The sequence below is a fragment of the Siniperca chuatsi genome, linkage group LG13, assembly GCF_020085105.1.
Source record: "Siniperca chuatsi isolate FFG_IHB_CAS linkage group LG13, ASM2008510v1, whole genome shotgun sequence".
Lineage (NCBI taxonomy): Eukaryota > Metazoa > Chordata > Actinopteri > Centrarchiformes > Sinipercidae > Siniperca > Siniperca chuatsi.
Window position 1 is genome coordinate 9,352,928 of NC_058054.1, and position 19,275 is coordinate 9,372,202.

Sequence of the window (19,275 nt, forward strand, 5' to 3'; positions counted from 1 at the left end):
AAACTAAGAACCTGAAAATCTGTGTTTTCTGCAGGTACTTTGAGTTTGAGGAGCATATTGTCGCTGTCCATTGAAAACCACTTATCTCCAAATTTGACTTTTTCCAGGTAAACTGAAGGATGTCCTTTCTGTGTTGAGAAAATTCTCCTACTTTAGTGTATTGTAGGATAGTGATTACATGTCAGATTGGCTGAGATCATATGGTGCGAAGTTAGGGCCAGTTATGCTTCATATCACATCCATAGGTATGTAAAGAACATAAGAAGTGTGTAACTTGTAGGATTTTCAGAAGTCGGATCACCCTGAGGAAATCTGCCAAAAAGCCAGCAAATACATGGATCCACAAATCTTTACTCTTCTCTTTGAGAGTTAGACACCAATAGTACTGTAAGTGGACTAATAGAATTCGTTTTAGCTGGGGAGGTTTATGAAAGTGGTGGCAGTTTGATAGCTTTAAAATCCTGGGGTTAACACAAGCTTACATCATGTCCTGCAGTGATAAAGAGTGGTGACTATGTGCCTTATTTGGTCTGTCAGGATGCTGGCTGCACACAATGTTATGATAATAGTTTGCTCAGATACAATTCTGATGATTTAATGTAACAGATATTGATTTTGGAAATGTTTTGGTGATTATTACAAATATTTGTTCTTTAGTTTGTATAGTGAGCAGAAAGGAGGCTTGGAGCAGAACCAGGAGAGGAGGTAAGGGAGAGAGAAATAGAGACAGAGTGAATCAGATGCGGAGTGAGAGAAATCAGAACCCTCCCACAGGAAACCAAGCTAAACTCCTCTTCTCCTTGTATGGTAAAAACTCCCCCAAAAGCCACAGGATCGCCTTGGGAGTAGAGTCAAAGTCCTGCTAAGTATAAATCACAAAGCCATGGGAATGGTGGAACAAATTAGAGTGTATATGAACGCTACCATGAAAAATACAAACTTGTTCACTTTTAGTAGCCTTAAGCTATGTCATGTGAAGGAGACAATAATGAACATATAATATTCCAAAAGTTTGCTGCGGTCACACCTGCACATCTGACTAATCAAGTATGTAACACCTATGTGATGCACTGACTCACAGTGTACTCAAACAAGCCCATTCGGCAGCAAAAGTAAACACACGGCCCTGTTCAGCGCCGAGGTTTCTGTACAAACATGTCCATTAACTATGCAACCACATCTAGTGATCCCTAACTACAGCCGCACACACAAACACTGTGTATAGTGTATGGAAGTGGCTGAAGGAAGTGGCAGTCTGTTATATTTGGCTCTGTAACTCAGTCCAGTTGTATCTATGACTTCTGACAATGTCTAGACTCCATCTTACCAGCCAAGGGATCAGAGGTCTGTCACTTTGATGAGACACAGTTGTCTTGCACAAGTCCCGGTGCTGAAAGGATGTTCACACCAAAAAGGGGTGGTCTTCTTAAAGAAAGAAAACTCAGATGGTTGTCAGTTTTCACTCATAAAACACTTTTTTTCTGTCCCTGCTTCAAGTAATGTCAATGCAGAGTTTCCACACTGTATTTTTCCCAAAACTACCCAGCTGTTCATTCACACATCACATGTTCTCTTGTATATCTTTGCTATCCTTCACCACTTCACATCCCAGTCTGTGTTCACAAGACACAGAGGTGAAAAGCACCAGCTGTTAGGGTTAGTGTACTGTAGTGTAGTGTAGCAGGCTTTTAGACGTAAGTTATTTTAATGGTAAGCCTGTACTACTTCAATAATTACTCGGGTAGCTTTGTGTATTATAATACACTGACATATTAATAAGAGGTGTATTTTTAGATATATGAAGCAGCAATACTTCTACTTATGTTTCAGGAGTCTTTTCACCTCTAATGAAGTCAGTATTTGTTGCTTGGCTGCCATTTAAGGTTTGCACATCAGCAGTTATATTCAGTGAGATGATCAAGTTTGTTAAGGTTCAGTATAAAGTTAGGACAGAGGTCACATCAGAACTTAGGACAGTCAAGATTTACACAAATTCGGTGCAGTTGAATGAAAATCTGAGTTCAACTTTAGTGAAGTTAGACATACACAGTATTTGCACCATTACAATGGAAATGCATAATGAGTGGCTGATTATGTAAGATTCACAGATATTAAAGCCTGCTAACTGGCTACACTAGATGGTCAAAAGTATGTGGATATGCTTGTCGATGTACTTTTGTGTTCTTGTTGAATGTAATTATTGGTTTTCATATATTCCACAATAAATAAAGGCACAAAAAGCTACAAAACACACACACACACACAGAAATCATTAAGGAAAAAACAAAAACAAACAACAACAACAAAAAACACACTACAGCTCTGGAAAAAATTAAGAGACCACTGCAATTTTTTCTTAAATCAGCATCTCTACAAGTATGGAAGCCATTCCATTCCAATGTCTGTTGAATTCCAACACAGGCACACCTCATTCTACTGAATGAGGTGCTGATTAGGTGATCACCTGAACCAAATCTTATTTAATAAGGAAAAGTATAAAAAAACACTTTTGTGGTCATCACTATCCTCTTGCAGTGGGACCAGCTGGATGGCAAAAACAGTGCTAGGTGCTAGTAGTACCTCAAAAGTAATTGGAATCAAAAAATAAATATTGACCATGCCAAAAAAGTTGAAAAGGAAAGTTTTGAGTGAGGAAAAGAAGGGTTCAATTCTGGCTTTACTGGCAGAGGGATACAGTTAGCGTCGGGTTGCTTCCATCCTTAAAATTTCAAAGATGGAGGTTCATAAGAACAAGGTTAAGCAGCAGACATTGGGGACAACAAAGCTACAGACCGGCAGAGGGCGAAAACGACTCTCCAGTGACCGGAATGACCGCCAACTCATTCGAATGTCCCTCAACAACCGTAAGATGACATCAAGTGACCTCCAAAAAGAATGGCAAAAGGCAGCTGAATCGGGCAGATTTGTCTTTGTGAAGGTCGCATGAATCAAACCTCATACAAGGTTGTCCTGGAAGAAAACTTGTTTCCTTCTGCTCTGACAATGTTCCCCAACTCTGAGGACTGTTTTTTCCAGCAGGACAATGCTCCATGCCACACAGCCACGTCAATCAAGGTGTGGATGGAGGACCACCAGATTAAGACCCTGTCATGGCCAGCCCAATCTCCAGACCTGAACCCCATTGAAAACCTCTGGAATGTGATCAAGAGGAAGATGGATGGTCAGGAGTGGCATAAAGTCACCCAACATCAATGTGAAAGACTGGTGGAGAGCATGCCAAGACGCATGAAAGCTGTGATTCAAAATCAGGGTTATTCCACCAAATATTGATTTCTGAACTCTTCCTAAGTTAAAACATTAGTATTGTGTTGTTTAAAATTGAATATGAACTTATTTTCTTTCCATTATTCGAGGTCTGACAACACTGCATCTTTTTTGTTATTTTGACCAGTTGTTGCTTTCGGCAAATAAATGCTCTAAATTACAATATTTTTATTTGGAATTTGGGAAAAATGTTGTCAGTAGTTTATAGAATAAAACAAAAATGTTACCCAAACACATACCTATAAATAGTAAAACCAGAGAAACTGATAATTTTGCAGTGGTTTCTTAATTTCTTCCAGAACTGTATGTATATAGTGTATTAGTTCATCATTCTTTCATGCAAAAGCATTTTTTTTCATTAGAAAATACAGAGCTGGTTCGGTATCTTATTTTCCAGGTAGTGCGTAAAGCGGCGCCATATTATTTGGAATGTCTGTTTTTGGTCTTTAGTAACATACATCAGTTTTTCCATGGCCAGGTAGCTTGAGAGGCTATTGAGCCATTGATTAACAGTTGGTGCTTCAGATGTTTGCAACACAATGTTTTGCCAGTAGGATACAAAGACTGACCAGTTTCACCTTACATTGATAATTTTATATCATCATGAAAGAGACCCAAGATGCAAAGATGTGGCAACAGTTTGTGGAGGGCCCTTACCCGTTAACATGACAATGCCCCTATGCACAAAGTGAAATCCATAAAGAAATGTTTTCCGAATTTGGTGTGGAGGAACTTGACTGTCCTGCACAGATCCCTGAACTCAACCCCATAAAACCAACAACATCAGTAGGAGCAAATTCCTGCACCCAGGTTCCAAAATCTTGTAGAAAGCCCAAGATTTTGGAATGAGATGTTTACAAAATAAAGTATGTAATGTTAGTTTGTTCATTTACTTTTTTTTGTTTAGTGTAGCTTCATTCAATAGCTGCTGAGCCTGCTGTGAGTATGTGATTGGCTGAAGGGCAGGAAGACTGACATTGGTAGCAACAAAAGTGACATTAAGTAATAACAGGGTCACAGGAAGAAAATGACCTTTAAAAAGAGGGGTTCTGATATAAAAACGCTCATAATAGAACTCCAATAAAAGAGTGATGAAATAGCATTTCATCTTGACTTGGGTTTTAATTAGTATATGTGTTTGTTTATATGATCATTTAATTGCATAATTATTTTTGTCCACATGATATTCCATACACCAGAACCATAGGAGGTTGCATTTCAGTTCAATCTAAACAGTTGAGCAGTTTTACTGAATAACTGTATAAGTTGCGGATCAACCATTCATCCAGTAGGGGGAGCTACACGATGAAGACAAGGTAGATGACCGAAAGAAGCAGGTTACTGTGACACAACTCAGAGACCATGGAAGCTTTTAAGATTGTTTGAAATTTTGCAAGAGCTTGTGTGCACGGAAGAAATGCAAACTCTGGATTTATAGTCTTGGTCAAATTGAATCTATTTCTGATCTGTGTGGTGTGTTCTAAAACTGTCAATAAATGTACATTGCAGTTTATCATCTAACGGACTGAATGAATGTCTACAGTAATGGGATGAGACTAAAACATGGGAACGAGTGAGTAGCTTCTGTCTGGGCACCTGATAACAGGTGACATGTTGCATCCATCAATCACCATGTTGCTCAGGTTTGCACTCAGCCGTGCACTAATGAACGTACTGTAAGGCAGCAACGTGAACAACATTAATATCTGATGATATTTCATACCATTTAACATATGAATACATAGAATGAATGTATTATTTCAGGTCAAGAAAGTGCTTCAGGGCACATGGTGGCTATAAGCTGAAAAACATTACCACAGTGCAAAGATTATTTTAACTTTGACAAGATTGAATCTGATACACAGTCAAAAAGACAATACTCCAGCACTTTTTTATTTTTTTGCCTTTCATTTACCACATCCACTCACAAAGAAATTACTATTAAATCAATTTCTATGGGAAAACACGCCTATCTGTCATGCTTCCCTCTGGAGTACTACACTCTCCCGCTCCCTAGGGGGCGCTCGTTAGATGCATGGATGGTGTGACAAAAAGGGAAGGGTCGCTTTCCTCTTTTCGGTATTATGAATGAAAGTCTTTTCTTTGATTTTATCCCCGAACTAGTTATTATCAAACATTATCAATAAGGTGCTGCTAAAGAGCTGAACTAAGCTCGTATAAATTAGTTCAAGATGTCTGCGAGTGCAGTGTATGTCTTGGATTTAAAAGGAAAGGTAAGATAACTGGACTGCTGCTGCTATGCTAAGCTAACGTTAGTCTAGCTAACACATTCTTCATTGACAGATTATGATGTGGCTCAATCTGCAGCAGGATAGTTAACGTATCGGGATGGGTTGATGCTGTGTTAAGATATTGGCTTGTACTTTTAAGATTGTATGTTGCACCTAAACAAAGTGGTCGGTTTCTTGTGATGGGTAAAACTGAAAAACACTAGGCCACGTAACGGAAAATAACGACAGAAACGCAGACTAAACAAACAGGTGACCAGCTGCAGACAGCAGGGAGCGTAAAGAGGTTGTTACAACTCCCTTCAAAATCCGTTAGTTTCACACCTTGCTTCTATGCAAAGCATTACATTGTAACGTTATTATATACCTACAATCTATTTTCAACCATGAGCGTCTTCTGGTAAATTCGGCGTAAAAGTTATTCATCGAGATGCATACAATTTAAGAAGCATCAAGTTTAACATTTGTTTGTTGGAATAAAACAGTTTAAGTAATACGTGCATCATAGGCAGGGCAGCTAATTGTATGCCGAATTGAAGAGTGGACTATAATACCTTTCAAGTAATGTTGTAAAGGTGTTTGCCTTTACTCAGAATTTTGTTTGTAACGTACTCAAAATATATCAGGGCAAAACTTATCTCATGGTGGATGTTTAAAGGTTAAGGAAAGTATAAATGAATGAACACATATGAAAATAAAATAGATTTTGGTTATTTTGGTAACCACATCTCTTGGTAACTGACCGCCAGCATTTTAATAACTCTTTCATTACTATATAACCATGATAGTCCTCAGGTTTACAGCCCTACCAGCAGTACTGCAGCCGTCTGTAACATACCGTAACATTTTGATATTGCAAGCTGCACAAATACTATCTGCCTTTCAGGTCCTGGTGTGCCGAAATTACCGGGGCGATGTGGACATGTCAGAGATCGAGCACTTCATGACACTTCTGATGGACAAAGAGGAGGAGGGGACGCTCTCTCCAATCCTGGCCCATGGAGGAGTCCGTTTCATGTGGATCAAACACAATAACCTCTACTGTATCCTTATTGTTTACTGCATGGGATTTGTACCCAAGCAACTTGTCACTACTTGGTATTAAATTCTTTTGTGCTGCTTTTTTAAATCTTGTAGCTAAAATTCTTAACACACATCACATCAGTGGTTGCAACATCCAAGAAAAATGCTAGCGTCTCGCTGGTCTTTTCCTTCTTGTACAAAATTGTCCAGGTAGGATTGCGTGCTTTTACCAGCTTTTGTCTACAGCAGATTTAGATTATAAACAACACTAACAAAGCCACATACTCTATATTTACAGTGACGGTCAAACAGGATCATAAAACAGCATTTGTGTTCTTCAGGTTTTTTCAGAGTATTTCAAAGAATTGGAGGAAGAGAGCATAAGAGATAACTTTGTCATCATATACGAGCTGATGGATGAGCTGATGGACTTTGGTTATCCTCAGACCACAGACAGCAAGATTCTGCAAGAGTGAGTACCCTCTTAGCCGCAGTTTCACCGCAATTAACTTTATGTACATTCATTAGAGATGCAACTAATAAATACTGCCATTATTGATTAATCTTTGGATTTAGTTTTAGTCTATAAAATGCAAAAAAATGCTCAACAGTCTTTCCCACAGTCCAAATTGATGCCTGATGAGCAGTCAAAAAACCCAAATTTATTCTCAATTATATGAAACAAAATAAATCTGCAAATCGTAAAAGTTGAGAAGCTTGAACACATGTTTGATCATTTTACCTGATAATCAACTTAGTCAGTAATCAAAATTGTCATAGTTAATTATCTGCTGAGCAACTATTTCTTTAAGCGCTAATTTTCATGATGACATTTACTTGTGTTTTACCAACCAACTTTTTGGTGTAAAGTTTTTATACATTGATTATTATGTAGCCATTAAATCAGTTCTTACAGATTGCTTTTTTCAGCTTTGTGGTATTGTCCTGTCATTTCTATATATCTTGCAAGTCAAATGGGCTTACTGTCCTCACCATAAATTACTATTTAAACTTACCAGACTGTGGTTGATGCAGACATGTAGCAAGCTAACTCTGGATTTCCCCCAGCTTTCTGAGTTCAGCCATAAGTCAGACAATCCTCCCTTAGTAACCATGAGAGTCTCTGTTATTCTTTGATGCTTACTGGGAACTCGCCACCGCAGACATTTGATTTCTCATTTTCTCTGTATTGCCTCACTGTTTAAATTTTTTGTCTCTCAGATACATAACCCAAGAGGGGCACAAGCTAGACACTGGCGCCCCACGACCCCCCGCCACGGTCACCAATGCCGTCTCCTGGAGGTCAGAGGGCATCAAGTACAGGAAGAATGAGGTCTTCCTGGACGTCATTGAGTCAGTCAACCTCCTGGTAGGAACTCCTTGATTTAGAAGCGCTGTTTTGCTTAAGGAATGCCAGTGTTTGTAAGCTTCCTTCCTGTGTGCGTCACAACATCAGCTAGCTGATCTTGCTGTATTTTCTGCGGGCTGACGTGAGTGCTGTGAGTGGCTAACGCTTTCTCTGATGGGTTTCTCTGTCCCTCTGTGACCCACTGACACTTTTTTTCAGGTTAGCGCCAATGGTAATGTTCTACGTAGTGAGATCGTTGGTTCCATTAAGATGCGCGTCTTCCTGTCTGGCATGCCTGAGTTGCGGCTGGGCCTTAACGACAAGGTTCTGTTTGAAAACACTGGACGTGAGTTCTCTCTCATAACATACTTTGGTCATATTATGTTAACAAATGCATTGAGCTGGGTGAGATGCTGCCTGATGGAAGTTTTGATGATAATTAATTAGCCTTTCAAATATACAAGAGTGACAATCAGACGATTCTTCCTGGCACTCATTGTGTTGTCCTGTGTCATACACCATCTCCATCTGTTACCTCATGCTGATCAGAAAAACCTTAAAAGGTATTTGCAAATGCAATTTGACTTAGGCCTGATTTACACCAGTTCATGCAATGCAGGTACACACTTCTGGTGTTTTTCTCCTTTTTAAAATGTATCCTTTTTTTTCATGTAGGAGGGAAGAGTAAATCAGTAGAGCTGGAAGATGTCAAGTTTCACCAGTGTGTCCGCCTGTCTCGCTTTGAGAACGACCGCACCATCTCCTTCATTCCTCCTGATGGAGAGTTTGAGCTCATGTCCTACCGCCTCAACACTCATGTGAGTACTGTGGATCAGACACCTTCCAGCCCCCTGTGTATTCTACCAACAGGGTCTGGTGGTTCGATAGACTGACCCCTAACAAGAGGAAGGGTGTGAAATTAACACCTGCCGAGCATCAAATCCCACCAAACTTGCTGGTAATTTTCTGAGATGATACCAGTTTAGTTCCTTGGGTTCTTATAGCCTTTAATCGTGCATGTTCTCAAAGAGTGTCCTTACAGGCCACCATATCAGCCAATAAATCAGATGTAGGAAATGCAGGCAGTTAATGTTTTTGGAATCAAAATCAGAGTACAGGGCACATTTCCCCAGTCGAGATCATAATCTGAACCTTGTTCACTACTTTAAATTGGATGAGGTTGTGCCCAGAATTCACCACAGAAGAGTACACTCTAATTAGCCCTTCTTAATGCCATATTCTAGTAACTCTCCCATAAATATCTTAATGGCACTTCAGTTGGGTATCTTTATTCCTATGGATCCCAGGAAGAATAGCTGTTGAGCTGGTAATGTCTAATGGGGATCCAAATAAATAAAATAAATCTGGCAGGAACAGAATGGGAAGGAAAAATAATAATAAAGCGGTGGTGAGTGCAGAGTTAGCACGACCCACATTGATGGGAAATACGCCAGGTTGAAATATACCAGAATTTTCCTTTAACCTCTACACCATCAACTCAACATTGTGTTAAATTAACTGTGGTAAAAGCAGGTGAATCATGACCGTACACTGCAGTATACAAACTATGATTGTGACTCATGGATATGTGGTGTTCCATGTTGTTTTTCTCTTCACTGGTCCAATATGTAAAGCAGCCCACCAGAATAACTCCTGGTAACCCTGACAGCCAGTTTCCACCTGATTTCTGGTTAGTATTTACAAATCTGGAAATCCTAGAGATTGCCCGTTTTGAAGGCTTATATCGAGCAAAGATGTTTTTACAAAAACATTTTTGGAAGGCACAGTCAGTACGCTAGGTAAATATTTATGCACACAGCTCCTAACCTGGAAAAAACAAAAGAGATGGGATCTCGGACAAAGTTGCTTCATCATCAACCAGGGCAAAAGCATTTCAAATACCAAAGTGTAGTCATGATAGGAAGTGAAAAATCATATCTAATGAGTAATGGAGGAGGCTTTAGGCAAGCACTTCACTTTCAGAAAGTTCTCAATGTTTCACAATAGGGTTGCCAGTAAGCTTGTGGGAAGGGAAGTATTACAGTGGAGCCAGAGGTCCAGTTGTAGCTACTAGCAGCCTCCACAAACAAATTTGAAACTGACTACCCAAGAAAACTACCCTAGATAAAATAAAAAACTTGAAGACTTGAAACTTCAAGAGTTGCATTTTTCTTTATATTTTCATATTTCAAAAGAACAAACTGTCATACCTCGTTCTTTCCCAAACCGACCCCAATTTGTGGGTGAGTGGTGTTGAAAACATTTTAATTCAACAAAATATAGTAGCATCCAACACATCAACAACAAAAAAGTTACATATTTCTTCATTAAAATTATTTTTCAGCCAGGATAAAATCTATTTGGCAGGTTATTTCATTCATACCTTACCAACCTAGCAAGTGAGCCAAATTGTGGACATAAAAAGTCATAGGTGACTAGATAGGTGATTTTCAAATGTAAAATGTCCCACTCAATATGTATCTTGATCACAATTTTAAAAAAACACACACAAATTTAAGGGATCATGATTGTCGTTTATGTTAAAGAAAACATTTAGTGCAGCCTGATCGGCTGATCTATTGTTATCAGATTTTTAAAACTTCCTGATATATCAGTATTGGTCAGGCGGTATACTGTATATATGTTTTAGGTGGATGCACTAAGAAACATGTTATGGAATTACACAGCGTGTTAAGTTTCCCACCAAGATTTGCATAGTTTGTGTTTTTCCCTAGATTTCCTCAACAACAACATTGAGAGCACACAACACCGATTCCACTCAACGCAAATTTGAGCATATGACTGTTTGTTGTTTTTGTTGGTAGTAGTGGAAACCCAGCAAATTTCTGAGCTATTCTTACATGTTTGATGTTGGTTCTTGTTGTAGTAATAGCTGCTGTCCACTGGGTGGTGACTGTGTCATATGTTATTTAAACTGACATGTATGTTGAATGTAATGGAGCATGTTTAAAATGAATTTGATTGTGTGTGAAATATGTGTGTCGTTTATATCTTAGGTGAAGCCCTTGATCTGGATTGAATCTGTTATTGAGAAGCACTCCCACAGTCGGATCGAATACATGATCAAGGTAGGTCACTTTTTCAGTTAGTACATTAGTTTCCATGTATATTTTAGCAGCATTATAGCAGCAAACTGGGTCCCATAGTTATTCGTAAAAGAAAAGTAAAGAAGCATATGATTAGGCTGTAATGCAGTTCAAACTGGCTCCATCACAGCATAGTACCAATATATTGTAATGCTTTTCAGAGACTTTGTGTCTCTTGTTTTCATGCGTGACAAACCCTATTTAATACCCTGTTTAGGCGGGACTTCGTGTTGAACTTGACCTACTTGTTTCTCATTTAAGGCAAAGAGTCAGTTCAAAAGGCGTTCTACAGCCAACAATGTGGAGATCCACATTCCTGTGCCAACAGATGCCGACTCACCCAAATTCAAGACCACAGTAGGCAGCGTGAAGTGGGTGCCTGAGAACAGCGAAATCGTCTGGTCAATCAAGTCCTTCCCTGTGAGCAGAAATCATGTCCTACCTAAAGATTTTGGGTTGCAGTTTGCTTGTGTTTTTCACCTGTCTCTAGTCTTGATGGGGAAAATGTCAGTTTCTGCATTTGTCCTATAGTTAATGTTTATAAAAACTTGTAAGGGGGCTCATCTGCCCTTTTAGGGTTTAACACGTGTTAACACACAAGTTTCCAGAATTTTGGTTTTGTATTATAGAGTTTGTGTTGTGACTTGTCACAGGGTGGAAAAGAATATTTGATGCGAGCCCACTTCGGTCTGCCGAGTGTAGAGGCTGAAGACAAGGAGGGGAAGCCACCAATCAGTGTCAAGTTTGAGATCCCATACTTCACCACCTCTGGCATCCAGGTATGTCCCGGCACATATGACGTCTGTTAAACAGTGTGCAGATAATTCCAGGAGTAATTAGTTTAACCTACTTGCAACAGCACATGGGTAGAGGTAAAATTAAGGTAAAATTAAGCTGAAACTTATTGTAACTCTGCTGATGTTGTGGTTCTCTGTTGTTTCCCTGTCATCCTAGATTTAGAATTTATGGCACGTCGCAGTGTCTCATATGTACTCTCTCTCTAGAGCAGGAATTCAAACAATTTGTGTTTGTCCTGTTTTTGGCCAGAGGGGGCAGTGAGGGAGCACTGTTAAACTGTGAGACTCCTTTTTGTGGTAGAAAACATTTCTACTGTTGGAACAAACCAGAAAAGCAACTGCTCATTAACTTGGACCTGGCCGTATACCTTTTATGTTAATCACAGTGATAGAAAATGTCATTCTTAGTTACAGGTAAGTAGATTCGTTGGATTTTGATTGTGAAACCCATGAAACTGAGAGAGACGCTAATGTTTTTCCTTCATATCTGAATAAAAGCTCTTGCTGACCACAGACTTACACAGATGTGCTGCACTTACTGTATAATCACAGTTGTCCTGTGATTATATATGTAGCACCACAGTAACACAAAATTAAGTTTTCCCATTTCTTGATGTGTGGAAACAATGGCAGCTTGGCAAACTCCATTTGAAAATATCATATTATTGCCCTGAAAAGAAAAAACTGCATTTTCCACAGGTACATTTACATAATTACACCTCAGTTTTACATTAACCAGAGATCATTTGATACCGTGCTTTCTTATCTAAAGCAAGAGCTCTTAAACTGAAATATTCTCAAGTGATGTTTAAACCAGAAGTTGTAAAATACTGGTGCATTCATTTAAATGCTAGTTTTCTAGGAACATAGGATAAGTTATCAATGCCACTGCCTTACATAACAAGAAGGCAGTTTCTTTAAACGAAAAGACTTGATGATGGTTAATATAGCTCATCACATAGAACAGATAATAATAAAAATCCCAGAAAAAGATCTCTGTATTTTTTTATTCATTCTCTGTAGATTTCAAACAACTCACTCTGAAAGCATTTTTGATTATCATCTTGCACATCTGTAGATACGGTCAAGCTCTCCACCAACAGTTCCCTCAGATTTTCAATACTGTTTTTGCAAATAGTCAGTTCCTATGAATATGTGTTGAACTGTAATCACACTGTAATTACAAAATGTGCTTAAGAAGCAGCTACGTACATCTTTGTCATAGACTTTCGTAAATAATCATTAATTCCTAAAACCAAACATTCAGCATGGATAATGAAATAATATTACCCAAGTACTGGTACATAATTAATCCTGTTTGTAAGTGTGTTTGTAAAAGAAAAATCCAGGAAGTGCAGGCAGTAGATTTGTAGAGCAGCCAAGCTTAGTTATTGAGCATTAATGAATTTTAATAACAGTATAAGCACTCAGAACCCAACACGCAGTGGCGGATGGCCGCATTGAGTCTGGTTCTGTCCAAGGTTTCTGCCTCTAAAAGTTAGTTTTTCCTTGCCACTGTCGCCAAATGCTTGCTCATGGTGGGATTTGTTGGGTTTCTGTAATTAATATTATAAAGAGTACGGTCTAGACCTGCTCTATAGGAAATGTGCAATGAGATAACTTTATTTGATATGAATTGGCAATATATAAATAAATACAATTGTATATAAACTTCTTATTTCAAAACATACTTTAATAACAACCAGCGTATTTTTAACAATAAGCTCCTTGATCAACTTTATTCTTCTCAACTGATGGGAGCCTGAATCTCTCCTTCTAACACACTTTTATTTACTTTTTAACTTTTAATATTGCATATTGTATAACTCTCATCAAAAGAGCTGCAAAGAGTCGTATTTTCTAGCTTCTCCACATTTCCTATGATAGTCAATAAAACGTTATTAAGTTGTATGGACATTATGCAGCCCACTCGGAAACAAGAAGCTCAAACCCCAGTTAATTGAAATATATAGTACTTTTAATTGGGGCGGTTTTGGCAGTGTAAGAATGCTTGACATTTTCCAAGGTAATTTGGCAGCTGAAAGAAATAATCCCTTTTTCCTTCCTTCCTTTCAAATCTTTGCCAGTCCATAAATGAACAGATGCTCAAATAAAAGTGCATAAAGTCATAGTGCAGCAACAAAGGCAGGTGTGGAGTCACTTTGCATATCCATGAGTTAAAGCCATGTTGTATGTTACGTTAACAAGCTAAAATCCTTTTTAAAAATGGCTTTAACTTTTAATAGCAATAGTCACCTGAGAAATACAACATTTTACATACAACATAAACATGAAACAAGATGAATAAATAAAAAAAAATTAAAGCAACAACAAAAAGTCATATAAGGCACGAGCAAGTATGATCTAGTTTTACAAAGATCAGTTTGGTTGATGGATCCTCTTTTTGTGGTTTTCTATAAACCATTGCTGACTTGTATTCAAACACAAAAAAACTTTCACTTCACTTCAATATGGTCACACCCTTTCGGCAAAAGTGTCACTGTCCCCAGTCATCAGAGTGAGGTGGTCAATGTCTACAACTGTTATTGTGCATGAAGGTTACATTAAAGAAACCTATGAAACTCCACCATAAACAGGCCAAATGTCAATAAGGATTTTTCTTCTGTTAAATTTGTAGCCACCTGTAAAGGTCTGGTTCTGAAAACCGCACTGCACCCTGGGGACTTTTTTGGAGGGGGGCTAACATACTTCAACTGAGTGCTAGAGATGGCTCAGTCAGGTTGAATTAAGTAACAACAAATTTTGATTTATAGTTTTAACTCTTACTATTTAAAGGAAAATAACTTATAGCCTAGTTTGAGAAGTTAAGAGTGATATTGGAAATAATGTTTTCCACTTGCATTAAGTTTCTACAAGTATGGACCTAAAATATTAGGATTAGTACTTTAGTTGTAGCAGTTCACCAGTTCCCAAGTTGCTGTAGGCTTCAACAGTACCTCCACTGTCTGTCAAGCCAAAAAACTCTTTGCTCAGTGTTTGCAATCACACTGTGGTGCACCCACCATCTCAGAGGCAACCTATTAAGAGCCATATTCCCATCGAACTCTTGTGTCAGGCCAGTAACCTTTCCCTTATTACAGGGCAACAGCAGACTGGGTCTCAGGCTCTAATGCAGCCAGTAACACCACTCTCTACGTGTGAGAAGAGGTTGTGAAGTTTAATTAGACACATGTAAATATCAAAGCATGAGAAAGTTCCTCTTAACTCTGCCACTAAGTGTAGGGGAGAGCACATGTGAAGTGTGTATGATGCACGTAACTGCACCTTATAAATTTAACTAGAAATGGAGTAACCCCACACTTTGGCCGAGTGGCAATAAGAGCAGAACTGTAGTTACATTTTCAAATCGCCCATCTTTAGGTGATGTTGAAGGACCCCAAACAAGTCAGTAGATACTTTTTGGTTCGTAGCATCTACCAAAAGCCTGATAAATCCAGACCACACATGTAGTCTGTACTTACCAAACACGATACAACAAACATCCTTCTTTCCCCTTCTCATCTTACAAGCCATAATGATATTTTGCAGAGGATGGCTTTTGATGCCATTTTGCTGACTGCGTACCCACGGTCAGGCCGACTACATGTTTGGCTGCTGGGTTCAGGGAGAAGTGCTGTGCCGGCAAACTTGGTGATCCCGCGCCTATGTGTTTGTCGTCATGTGTCTGGTGGCCACGGCTCTCTCTCTCTCTCTCTCTGACCTCACTATGTAGTGGAAGGTAATAACAAGGCGGCCACTACCGAGGCCTTACCAGAGGCCCGCCGCCACTCGACCCACAAATTCCTGTCCTGTCTGTCACGCTTTCAGCTGGGAACCGGCGTAATCGAGACACGGCACGGCGGCATCACCCAGAGAGAGGTCATGTCAGCCTTAAAATGGCCGCGCTCTATCCCTGCTAATTGTGAGAGCACAGATCTGATTTTTTTTTTTAACAGAAAGGTTTGTGTAACTGCAACTGCACACTGAAGCATGAAAGATATGCCTGTAATTATTTTTGTAGCTCACAGTGACTGAATACTTATTGCTACCACAAGATGAAATGGCATACCACAGAGTAAGTTCTCGATGTCATTGTGTTTGAATTGTGGTAGAAATGATTATTCACATAAAGTAACATTTATTCTTGTATAAACAAGTCACTATAAATCTAACTAACATGGACAGATTGTTACAGTGACATAAGTTTTAACAGTGTTTTCCCCCACCTGTGCGTGTGCAATCATGTTCAGTGATGGTCAGGATGGCAGGGTATTTTTAGAGTGTTTTTCTCGTAATTCAGCGCTGTGGTAACACTGGTCTGGTGAAATATTGGTTAATGGCTTGTGAAAGTTGTATCTTGATTATGCTGATGTGCATTTTTTTTTTCTTCCTCCCAGGCGCTGAAAAACAGTATTTTACAGTTATGTAAATTAAATTTGTCCCTTGAAAGCTGTTTTGTACCAGCTTCCCCCTTCTCAGTGTGACTCATACTACTGCTTCCTCATCAGCAACACTACTCTCACTACAACTTGCAGCATGCTAAAAAGGAGTACTCTACTGAAAATCTATCTTTTGAAAATCGAATACATACTGCCTGTAGGCTTTAAAGGTGCCTCTGAAAAGTTTGTAGTTGGCTATGATCAGAAAAAATGCTGTGTCCCAATTGCATATTACAGTACATAAGTGTATACACTATATGCTACGTGCATTACAGTATACTTTTTTATGGTCATTATTCAAGAAGATATTCAACATACCTTGTTATACTAATGGGAAACTATACAATACATGCTGTCGGATGTAAATGAAAACTGCAGCTTTACAACACTGCAGACAAATAAGCTTCACAAACAAAAGCAAAATGGTTTTTGAAATATTTTCTGAGATTTTTGGAGCTGTCTCACCACCATCTGCAATTTATTTACATTTTCTGCAGCTGTGAGTGCCACCTCCATGTCATTTGTGCATTGCTTTGTGGGAGAATAGTGTACATCAACAGGACACTCAAAAATCAAGGGTTTTTTGTGTGCATACTGACAATTGTTAGTATACTTTAATATTGTGACTTTTCTAGTTTTAACACACTACATACTCGAAACCTGCTAAGAATTCGTGTATAGTATGGAAGTAGGACACTGCTATTGAATGCTTGTTTGGAAGTCCTGGGTTCAAACCTGTCGGCTGGGGCCTTTTTATGGGTACTATTTGCATTTTCTCCTTGTGTCTATGTGGGTTTCCCTTGGGTGCTCCAATACTCAATTCCATACTTTCCACAGTCCAAAGACATGCAGGTTACAGGAGGTGAATTGTCAGCTCTAAATTTCCCATAGGTGGGAATGTATTTATATTTTGGTATGTCTGTATGTGTTAACCCAGTGATAGACTGGAAACCTGTCCAGGGTGTATCCTGGCTCTCTCTCAGTGCATGCTTGGATGGGCTCGAGCCCCCCCTTTGTTTAGACTATGGATGGAAAATCTTTAGGATTAGGTAGTATTAGCCTCTAAAAAATTAACTTCATATCAACAGATGACTTTTGGCATATGTTATTTGTTACACTAGAACCCAGCCACTAACATCATTGTCTGCAATGATGTGCAAACTTAAAAATGGTTAACATCAAAGAATTCAGTGTTGGAAAAATTGCTAGCAAATTCTTTTTTTTTATTTGTCATGTTCATACCAGTCATTTAGCTTTGTTTTCCCTTGACAGGTGCGTTACCTGAAGATCATTGAGAAGAGTGGATATCAGGCCCTGCCATGGGTGCGCTACATCACCCAAAATGGAGGTAGGTTAAGAGTTCAGTAATACTTCAACAGGGTGTCCATATGTGCAATTATTAGGCAATAGTTGGGCAATGCAGTGCAATGCGGTGGGAACTAACCTTGAACTGATGCAGTTCTATGAAAAGGGGATATACTGTAGAACATGAGGCAATGTGGCAATGTCCTGCGAAATATGAGAAAGTGAACTTATTTTTGTTGCGCTTCCCTGATCTTTATACTGAGATAACCAAGGTTGCACATGTTGGTGTTTTTCCTAATGTTGCCACTAATTGCCAAACATCCTCCTCTCATTTCCTTTGTATTCCATTCATTCTGGGTGGATAGCATCAGCTGCCTCCACTTGATTTCTCTCCGATTCCCTTTTTTCTTTGTCCATTTGATTAAATCTTGTCCATTTCCTCCTCAGATTACCAGCTCCGGACCCAGTAGGCAGCGCCTCAGCCGGCAGTAGGCAGGTGGAAATCAGAGGGGGCGGAGTCGAGCCGCTAATGTGCTATCAATGGCAGGTGTCAGTCAGTATCTACTTTTTGTTTTTTTTTTGTTTTTTTGAAGTTATATTAATTTCTGATCAATGCAAATATTAGATGGAGCCTTCAGTTAGGCAAGGTTTAAAAAAACAAAAAATGAAGTAATTATTGTTTTACTACTGTGTGGCTCCTAGTGTGAGCGAGGCCAAGGAAAGCAGGAGTATTGTTTACATCCAACCCATACATTGCAGAGATGTACACAATCTATCACAATGGGTCAAGTGGTTTAAAAGAGTATGTTACAATTCTCACTTAAAGTTACTGTAATCACATCCACACAGGTTAATAACACACTCCGCGGTCAGTCTGAGTATGATATATTTTATATGAAGCTGCTTTGTTCTGCCACAATTCCTATTTGTTGATTATCTGTATATATTTGTTACATGTTAATGAACTTCAATTCAGTGTTATTTGTTTGATAGCTGTAAATTAAAAAGCAACGTTCTCTCTTTCTTTGTATTATCACCTCCATGTGATGCCATTGATACATGCCAGAGCGATGCCTTCCTGCATGGCTGTTGTTTATTCGTCAGTTTGGCTCCTTTGACATTCAGCTTCGCAGAAAATATGAAATGCGGTCAGTTTAAGTTGCACGGTAAACAGATTACCATTTGAAAATTCCTCTTTTCCACCACGACACCTGTTTACCTTTCCCCTGTCTGTAACCATATTATTTTAAATCATTAAATGTCTATTTAGAGAAAACTGTTCCATCGTCTCCTTGTCATTTCATGTGTGATGTCACTGCAGTCATCACAGTGAGCTGTCATAGTGTCATCTGCAGGCACCTGTCCCACAGACCAATGAGGAATGCTGAATAGATGGGAAAACTCTGCAGAAAGACACAGAGGAGGGGGTTTCCTGTATCAGGCTTGTGGTTGTAGCAAACCCTGGACGGTTCTTTCCACCCCGTCCTGGAGGTGTTTTCAAACAGTGCAACTCTTAATACCCAGGGCCCGTGATATCATAGGCAATTGAGCGCCAACACTCCGTAAACATGCAGGAGAGCTGGGAAGGATGTGACTCAAGCTGTGGTCAACTCTCGCAGACATGCTAGAGAGAAACGTAGGATGGACCAGCACAGACTAACTATTGTTCATGCCAAGCCAGACTGCAGTGGTCCTGCATGAGGTCATTCCTTAAGTTTGTCA

The 19,275-nt window shown here is 39.2% G+C and overlaps 1 protein-coding gene across 2 annotated transcripts; it reads left to right on the forward strand.

The window, feature by feature from the left end:
• Positions 1-5,303: 5,303 nt before the first annotated feature.
• On the forward strand, positions 5,304-18,832 carry ap1m1 (adaptor related protein complex 1 subunit mu 1). 2 transcript variants are annotated; one of them, XM_044219809.1, is made up of 12 exons: positions 5,304-5,519; positions 6,421-6,577; positions 6,700-6,767; positions 6,899-7,029; positions 7,779-7,926; positions 8,125-8,251; positions 8,581-8,723; positions 10,923-10,994; positions 11,274-11,432; positions 11,666-11,791; positions 17,521-17,596; positions 18,001-18,832. In XM_044219809.1, the coding sequence occupies exons 1-12, from the start codon at positions 5,478-5,480 to the stop codon at positions 18,021-18,023; spliced, it is 1,272 nt and encodes a 423-aa protein (XP_044075744.1). In that variant the 5' UTR covers positions 5,304-5,477; the 3' UTR covers positions 18,024-18,832. The 2 variants fall into 2 exon arrangements, with proteins under 2 accessions (XP_044075744.1, XP_044075745.1); XM_044219810.1 differs by lacking the exon at positions 5,304-5,519 and having other exon boundaries at positions 6,531-6,577; positions 6,700-6,769; positions 6,900-7,029.
• Positions 18,833-19,275: the final 443 nt, after the last annotated feature.